This window comes from Argentina silus (assembly GCF_951799395.1).
Source record: "Argentina silus genome assembly, chromosome: 16".
Taxonomy (NCBI): Eukaryota; Metazoa; Chordata; class Actinopteri; order Argentiniformes; family Argentinidae; genus Argentina; species Argentina silus.
This window is the reverse complement of record NC_139670.1, coordinates 992,442-1,001,563: the sequence shown is the minus strand read 5'-3', so window position 1 is coordinate 1,001,563 and position 9,122 is coordinate 992,442. Positions and strand designations below refer to the sequence as shown.

At 53.7% G+C, this 9,122-nt stretch overlaps 1 protein-coding gene across 1 annotated transcript in view; it reads left to right on the top strand.

Moving 5' to 3' along the window:
- The first annotated feature begins 1,155 nt into the window (after positions 1–1,155).
- tbc1d24 (TBC1 domain family, member 24) overlaps positions 1,156–9,122 on the top strand; it is a 14,630-nt gene continuing 6,663 nt past the window's right edge. Inside the window, exons 1-5 of the mRNA XM_083688018.1 lie at positions 1,156–1,212; positions 4,242–4,427; positions 5,175–5,271; positions 5,708–6,579; positions 8,105–8,263. Of these exons, the coding sequence (XP_083544144.1) occupies positions 4,366–4,427; positions 5,175–5,271; positions 5,708–6,579; positions 8,105–8,263 (1,190 nt within the window). The 5' untranslated portion in view covers positions 1,156–1,212; positions 4,242–4,365. The remainder of the gene's footprint in view (positions 1,213–4,241; positions 4,428–5,174; positions 5,272–5,707; positions 6,580–8,104; positions 8,264–9,122) is intronic.

Here is a 9,122-nt window from a genome sequence, read left to right as displayed (position 1 = left end):
GCACAAGACAGGATAGGGCACCAAATAAAGATGTTGAACAACATCAGATCAGCCCACTGAAAGAGCAGAGAGAGAGAGAGAGAGTGGGAGGGAGGGAGGGAGAGAAGAGAGAGAGAGAGAGAGACCGAGAGAGGGAGAGAGAGGGAGGGAGGGATGCTGGTTAGCGTAGCAATGACAGTTAGCCAGGATCATACTGGAGGGCAGTGATGGCCTTATTGAGTTATGTCTTAATAACTGTCATGTGGCCCGTTGGCTGTTTTTGGTGCTGGTACTTTGGGCCGGGGACAAAGCAGGGCGGTGTTGTGTCGTGTGGGTAGTTTCCTGTCCCGTTGGTGAGCTCTAACTTGTTAGACGGGCATGTAAACAAGCCTGTGTTTATCTGAAGGCTGGGATCCAAACCGGGCCCTAGTCCCTACCCCCGACTCCTCTGAGAGGATTGGATTACAGGTATACATGATTTCATAGATAATACGCTCCACTTTTCCCTCAGATGAAAGGTAGAATAGGTGTAATGTTCGTTGTGCTGCTTATACCTATCCAAACCGCTCAGATCTGTCCAGTGGCGAGGGGACAGGACGTCTGGGGTGGGATCTGATCTGGGTTCAGCCATCTTAGCTGCCGCCTCCCCGCCTGTTTGGCTCGCAGCAGCTTGACCCAGGGTGGCTAAAACAGCACTGCTGTATACTTCAGTGTTTTTTTTTTTTTCTTTGTCCAAACCTTTTCAGATTTAAAAGATAATAATAATTTTTGTTTTCATTATCTTCATCAAAGTATGGCAGTGAAACAATATTGAGCTGTTCAAGGTACGAATTTATGACTTATTCTACGATCGTTTTTTTTTTTGTTCTTCTTTGAAATATAGAGCAATTTCATAAACGAAGCATTCAAAGGAGATCCATAACGAATTCAATCAGAACTCTCTTCCTCTCTCTCTCCCTCCCTCCTCCCCCCCCCTCCCTCCCCCCCCTCCCCTCTCTCTCCCTCCCTCCCTCCCTCCCCCCCTCCCCTCTCCCTCCCCCCCCTCCCTCCCTCCCTCCCTCCCTCCCTCCCTCCCTCCCTCCCTCCCTCCCTCCCTCCCTCCCTCCCTCCCTCCCTCCCTCCCCCTTCCTTGACAGTGCGCAGAGAGGCGATGACAGGAGCCGCCCTACTGCGCATGCCCGAAGCAACCAAATATGAATGCGGCGCAACATCTCAAGACATCAGACTGATCAGGTAGGACTAAAAACCGTCTTCACAGCTGCTTTCCCTGTCCGCTGCTCTCCTCGGCGGCTACACACACACATCACACCCACCTGTGTCGATAGGTTGTGAATGCATTCGCCTGAAATGCGTGGAGAACGACCAAAACACAAGCAGACGTTGAGGGTCGGTGCGGAGCGGCTGGCCGTCGGAGCCCGGCGGCTAGCAGCCCTGCTAGCTCTGAGCCGCGTCCCGTTACCTCCCAACCCGCCTGGTGCATTTAGGAAACCGTGTCGTCTCAAACCTCCACGGCCTTAACGCGTTTTGCACGGTAGTTTATGTTGCCGTGTGTCGGGGGGTCGCCGGAGACCTCGTCGGAGCGGAGGCAGGACCTGTGCAATGCTAACCTGGCAACAGGAATGGAAAGCCACCGACCCGCCGCCCCTCGGTCACCGGAGCCCACCGGTAGCAGGTTAGGGCCGTCTGCTAGCTACTGACGTGAACATGGCACGTTCACTTAGTTAGCTAGCTCTAGCTGTGTATCCACTAGCTGTCACTGTTAGCTATTCTGTGTGTGTGTGTGTGTGTGTGTGTGTGTGTGTGTGTGTGTGTGTGTGTGTGTGGTGTGTGTGTGTGTGTATGTGTGTGTGTGGACCATATTGATGGTTTTAGTGCATCACTGGAGAGCCTAGAGGAATAGGTTTGAATGGCATGTCTGAATGGCCAGGATGTTTTGTAGATATTTAGAAACCCATACACACACACACAGACTTCAGACATGCTTACACACACAGATACACACACTCTTGGACTTCAGTCACACTCACATATGCTCACACACACACACACACACAGCACGGCCCAGGACAGGCGAACTCTGCAAAGGGTGGTACGCCTGGCAGAAAAGACCATGGGAGCTCCAACCCCCCCTCTCCATGTCCTGTACACCAGGAGGTGTAGGACCAGAGCATACAGGATTATGAAGGACCCTCACCACCCGAAACATGGACTGTTCCAGCCGCTGCCGTCAGGAAAACGCCTCCGCTGTCATGCAGCAAAAACAGAGAGGCTAAGACTGAGTTTCTTCCCCCATGCCATCAGAATTGTCAACGATGACCCCACCAGTGCCCCCCTCAAGTCACTCACACATGCACTGTCATTCTAACACATATGCACACACATAATCATCCATCTGCTATTTATATTGCTTACTGGCTATACTGTTCATATTGTTTATACTGTCCATACTGTATATTTTTTAGTACTTCTATTTTTATTTTATTGTATTTTAAAACTTATTGTGTTGTTGCACTACTCTGTGGCACTGTCACTTTTGCATTTCACTGTATACTTGTATGCACGTGACAAATAAAGAAATCTTGAATCTTGAATCTTGAACACACACACACACACACACACACACACACACACACACACAGCCCAATTGCCCAAGTTATTCATTTCTGCGGGGCTGGGGCACAGCTGTGTCTGCATCTGCATCTGTGATTCAGTACAGCAGATCTAACACAGACTGCCCTATATTCAGACCCCTGGTAGAGAGGGGGAGGGAGGGAGGGAGGGAGGGAGGGAGAGAGAGAGCCTATGGACTCAACTATGATGTGTATGTGTATTTGTTGGTATTGCGTGTATGGTAATAGTAGGTCTATTGTTACCCATGGTATTCTGTAGGCTAGGTTAGGCCATACCTCTTTTGGTTCCTCCTCATTGTGGTGGGGAATCCTGAGAGGTCTGTACTTGTATAACCGACCGTGTCATGTGATCATGTGTGTAGAGGATGAGTTTATTACCTGATGGTACGACTGATCTTATCACTGAATCATTTCTAGCCTCATGAAGTTTAGCCCAGGGCTAAATAAGGAGCAATCTCCATTGGAAATGCCTAGTAGTCCAGTGTTGGTTAAACCGGCCCTAGGCTGTACAGTAGGCCTGTCCAATCCCACTAGCGACTGCGTTCCCTGGGCTTTGTATGTGCTGCTGTCCCTCCAGCCTCCATCCGCCTCCGTAGGAATGTTAGAACGTCGGCAGGCCTTTGGAGAGAGACCACGGACGGGACTGGCCTCTTCCTGTCAGAAGATTGTTACTGGAACAGAAATCTAATTAGCGTTAATTGGCTGATGTTGGTTGACTGCAGGACTGAGCCAACTCTTCTCATGCTGCAGGCGTAACCATGACAACGCCCTGCGGGTGCGTTCAGAGGCCAGGCGGGGTTTGGAGATCTGAGACAGTTGTTTTCCTACGGGACGCGTTGACAGACAGTAAACACAGCGAGCTGTTCATTTCTCTCTTGCGTACTGAGTTGGAGAGGCCTCTGCTGTTGACAGGCCATATAGGCCACCTCCACCACACTTACTGTTCTGTTCCAATGGAGTTGTAGCTTCGGAAGGTAACAGATCAGTGTCACCGGTCTCTCTCTGAAGGCTTCCTGACACAAACATGCACATAAAGGTATTAGCTGCTTCCCGGCTGGGCTGGGCTGGTCAGACGTCACAGATCCTCTCCCCGAGGGGAAGCCTCAGACTCAGCCTATTAAAGAGGGGATCTGGTGAGACTGACGAGGAGTTAGCCTAGTTTAGTTAGCCTAGTTTAGGTAGCCTAGTTTAGCTGGGGGGTTGCCTATGGCCCCTGGTGTGAGCATTGATTACTTTATCTTATGATGACTGATAGATAGATGATTCACAAATGTATTTGTTGTAAGTCGCTTGTGGATAAAGGCGTCTGCTAAATGCCATAAATGTAAAATGTAAATGGGGTTTCAGGGGGCTTAGCAAGGAGCTATGTCAAACAAACCTTACAGAATCTTGGATTCAACAACCGTCTACATTAGAGGTGTTTGGGGGTTTTATAAAAACTAAGATTTATTTTCCAAGTTGGCTTCTTCTCTTCTTTTATTTTTTTTCTTGTGTTTTTGGTATGAGTTGTTCCTGCCAAGAGCAGCTGCACTGCTGTTCTCTGCTGGTGTCCTCTGTGCACTTACACTAACAACATTCTCTCCCTCTCTCTCCTCCCCCTCTCTCCCTCCCCTCTCCTCCCTCCTCCCCCAGCGAGCGTCACCATGGGTGGTTGACAGGTGCAGCAGCGTGGTGGAGGTTCTTGTAGCGAGGTCAGAAGGTTAGCGAGACGTCCCGCCCCCCGCCTTGGTCCAGAAGATTCCACCAGGCTGTCAGCATGGCTGAAGAGGACTATGGCAGATTTGTAGACTGGAGCCAGATGGGAGACCTGGCCAACAGGTTTGTGTTATTACTACTTTATAACAACATGCAGTCTCTTTTCTCAATTGTTAAGAACTCGACTCCTCGGGTCCTCTCCTCCGTCCTCCATTTGCTTCGCTCCCAAAAAGTATTGGAGGAGAGTTTGTAAGGGGAGGGACCTAGATCTTCTCCTCCAATGCGGTTTCAGGAGGATGTGAGTGGAGGACAGAGTGGAGATGAGAGGAGGACTCGTGTTCCTAACATTTGAGAAAAGGCTGATGTTGGTCCTGTCCTACAGGGCTGATGTTGGTCCTACAGGGCTGATGTTGGTCCTGTCCTACAGGGCTGATGTTGATCCTGTCCTACAGGGCTGATGTTGATCCTGTCCTACAGGGCTGATGTTGGTCCTGTCCTACAGGGCTGATGTTGATCCTGTCCTACAGGGCTGATGTTGATCCTGTCCTACAGGGCTGATGTTGATCCTGTCCTACAGGGCTGATGTTGATCCTGTCCTACAGGGCTGATGTTGATCCTGTCCTACAGGGCTGATGTTGATCCTGTCCTACAGGGCTGATGTTGATCCTGTCCTACAGGGCTGATGTTGATCCTGTCCTACAGGGCTGATGTTGATCCTGTCCTACAGGCCTAGTTCTGTCTTATAACGATGCAACAATGTGTAGGCCAGTCTGTGTTATTTCTAGTGTTTACGGTACAGCACATTGTATTGGACGTAAAGGTGTAGTCTGCTGTATTTGTGTTTCATTATTGTTGTGTTCCCATCAGCAGCAGCGGCCCCAGCAAGCTGGACTGTAAAGACCCCAAGGAGCTGAAGTCTCTAGCCAGACAGGGCCACTGGGCCAAGAACCACAAGCTACGCTCCCAGGTAAACCCTAACCCTAACCTTAGTCCAGCCCAGGCAAACCCAAACCTTAGCCCAGGTAAAACCAAGCCGTAGCCCAGCCTAAGGAAACCCAAACCATAGCCCAGGTAAACCCAAACCTTAGCCCAGGTAAACCCAAACCTTAGCTATGCTCCCAGGTAAACCCAAGCCTTAGTTCAGATTGCAGCAGTGTTGGGGTCAATTCCATTTCAATTCTAATTTCATTTCTACATTTTCCTCGTTAAAAAGCATAGAGGGAATTGGAACTGGAATTTTAGTTAACTTCCTGAATTTACTCAATTGAAATGGAATTGACCCCAACCCTTGGACATTAGTCTGACATTCTGCTCTCTCAAGCGTACTACCCCCTCGTACTTACTGCCCACGAGGTAGTACGGAAGTGTTCCATCTGAAACACCGTCCCTCTGCTGTCTCCCAGGTGTACCAGCAGCTGATCAAAGCCATCCCCTGCCGCACTGTGACCCCTGACGCCGAGGTCTACCGTGACCTCATGGGTCAGGTGACCGCCAAGAAGCCCTCCTCCGCCGCCATCCCGCTCCCGGAGTTTGTGGACGGCAGTGCGGTGCCCTGCTACTGCCTGAAGGCCGACGCCCTCAGCTCCGCCCATCGTGTCATTTCCTGCCTGGCCGGACAGTTCCCGGACATCTCCCACTGCCCCACGCTCCCCGCCATGACCTCCCTCCTCCTGCACTTCAGCGCTGACGAGGCCCAGTGCTTTGAGCACATCAGCCGGCTGCTGGCCTGCAACGACCCGGGGAAGAGGCTGGTGGACCAGACATACCTGGCCTACCAGTCCAGCTGCATGACCTTCGGGGACCTGGCCAACAAGTACTGCCCCGCCGCCCACAAGCTGATCGTGGCCACGGCCACAGACGTGCTGGAGGTGTACCTGGACTGGCAGCGCTGGGTTCTGGGGGACCTTCCCTTCAGCCACGTGACCCGGGTCATGGATGTGTTCCTGGTGGAGGGCTACAAGGTTCTGTACCGGGTCGCTCTGGCGCTGCTCAAGTTCTACCGGAAGCAGAAGGCCGGGGCGGGGGCCGGGGCCGGGGCCGGGGCCGGGGCGGTGGGGGGCCAGACGGGTGGGGTCCAGGCACAGCCGCAGGACTCTAAGGGCGTGCGGACGGACATCCAGGCGTTCGTGAAGGGCATCGGCTCCAGTGTGAGCCCAGACAAGCTGCTGGAGAAGGCCTTCTCCATCCGCCTGTTCAGCAGGAAGGAGATCACTCTGCTGCAGCTCACCAACGAGAAGTCGCTGCAGCAGAAGGGCATCACGGTCAAACAGAAGAGGTAGGAGACCAGGGCTAGAGACCAGGGCTGGAGACCAGGGCTGGAGACCAGGGCTGGAGACCAGGGCTGGAGACCAGGGCTGGAGACCAGGGCTAGAGACCAGGGCTAGAGACCAGGGCTAGAGACCAGGGCTAGAGACCAGGGCTAGAGACCAGGGCTGGAGACCAGGGCTGGAGACCAGGGCTAGAGACCAGGGCTAGAGGTAGGAGACCAGGGCTAGAGACCAGGGCTGGAGACCAGGGCTGGAGACCAGGGCTGGAGACCAGGGCTGGAGACCAGGGCTAGAGACCAGGGCTAGAGGTAGGAGACCAGGGCTAGAGACCAGGGCTGGAGACCAGGGCTAGAGACCAGGGCTGGAGACCAGGGCTAGAGACCAGGGCTAGAGGTAGGAGACCAGGGCTGGAGACCAGGGCTGGAGACCAGGGCTGGAGACCAGGGCTAGAGACCAGGGCTAGAGACCAGGGCTAGAGGTAGGAGACCAGGGCTGGAGACCAGGGCTAGAGGCAGGAGACCAGGGCTAGAGGCAGGAGACCAGGTCTAGAGGTAGGAGACCGGGGCTAGAAGCAGTGATGCAGTGGTTACCTCAGTCCTCCCTCAGTGCTAGCCTCTCCCTCAGTGCTAGCCTCTCCCTCAGTGCTAGCCTCTCCCTCAGTGCTAGCCTCTCCCTCAGTGCTAGCCTCTCTCTCAGTGCTAGCCTCTCTCTCAGTGCTAGCCTCTCTCTCAGTGCTAGCCTCTCCCTCAGTGCTAGCCTCTCCCTCAGTGCTAGCCTCTCCCTCAGTGCTAGCCTCTCTCTCAGTGCTAGCCTCTCTCTCTCTCTCAGTGCTAGCCTCTCCCTCAGTGCTAGCCTCTCTCTCTCTCTCAGTGCTAGCCTCTCTCTCTCTCTCAGTGCTAGCCTCTCCCTCAGTGCTAGCCTAGCCACCTCTGCTAACGCCTGTGCAAATAAATAAATAAAATACACAGCAACTATTAACCAAATCACGATGGCATGCTTTGAATGAGAGGCACGCATCCACAAAACTGGGCTTGACTGATTAGTGTGTTGAAGGGTCTCCGTGGTTTCTGGCTATATAAAGCTGCCGCGGTGGCTAAAGGCATTGATGTGGTCATTGATTTCCTGTGTGGAGCCGGCGGCTGTGTTGCGCGTCTGTCTCCATGGTGCTTCAGAGGAAATGGGGGTTTTTCACCTTTTTTTTTTTTTTTTGTATTTATTTGTTTTCTTTATTTTTTTCCCTCAACATTCTGTTCAGTTTTCTCTCTCTTTTCTTGATGTTTCCATCCTTCACTCCTGTGTGTCCTGTGTCTGCTTGTGTTCCTCGTCCTCCTGTGTCCTGGGTTCTAGTCTGAGGTACGTCTCCTCCACCTCTGCTCACTCCTCCACATCTGTGTGTGTGTACTCGTGTGTGTACGCGTGTGTGTATGTGTGTGTGTGCGTGTGCGTGTGCGTGTGTGTGTGTGTGTCTATGCCTGCGTGTCACTAACACAGTCCCCCTCCTCTCCGTCTCTCCCTGGTCGCCGTGGTTACCAGGCGGAACGTCCAGCTGGCGCTGAACCCGGACACCTTCTCCTCGGAGGTGGTCAGCGCCAAGGAGATGAGGGACGTGTGGTCGTGGATCCCGGAGCGCTTCGCCCTCTGCCAGCCTCAGCTGCTGTTCACCACCTCCACCCACGGCTGCAGCCTCAACAGGTAGGCTGGCCCTGCCCACCTAGCCTCAGCCAAAGCCTGGCCCCGCCCACCTAGCCTCAGCCTCAGCCTGGCCCCGCCCACCTAGCCTCAGCAGGTACCCTGCCCTAGAATGGAGGCATCGCCCACTCTGTCTTTCCTTACAAGCAGGTGTCTGTAGCAGGTGTCTGTAGCAGGTGTCTGTAGCAGGTGTCTATAGGAGGTGTCTGTAGCAGTTGTCTGTATTAGGTGTGTGTAACAGGTGTGTGTAGCAGGTGTGTGTAACAGGTGTGTGTAGCAGGTTGGGTTAATGTACGTTGATTTACAGCCCTGCTGGTCATGAGCCTCACTGTCACATGACTAATCCAGAGTCCAACCTCAACAACCCCCAGAAACACACGAGTCACAGCTGATGAAGGAGGGAGTCCAAGGTCCTCCAGACATGGAGGGTTTAGAGAGGGAGGGAGGGAGGGAGGTACGGAGTTAGGGAGGGAGATGGGTGGGTAGGGAGGGAGAGAGGGAGGGAGGGAGGTACGGAGTTAGGGAGGGAGGGAGATGGGTGGGTAGGGAGGGAGGTACGGAGTTAGGGAGATGGGTGGGGAGGGAGGGAGGTACGGAGGGAGATGGGTGGGGAGGGAGGGAGGTACGGAGGGAGATGGGTGGGTAGGGAGGGAGAGAGGGAGGGAGGGAGGTATGTACGGGGTTAGGGAGGGAGATGGGAGGGAGGGAGGGAGGTACGGGGTTAGGGAGGGAGATGGGTGGGTAGGGAGGGAGGTACGGAGTTAGGGAGGGAGGTATGGAGTTAGGGAGGGAGGTACGGAGTTAGGGAGGGAGAGGGGTGGGTAGGGAGGGAGGGGGGGAGGTACGGAGTTAGGGAGGGAGG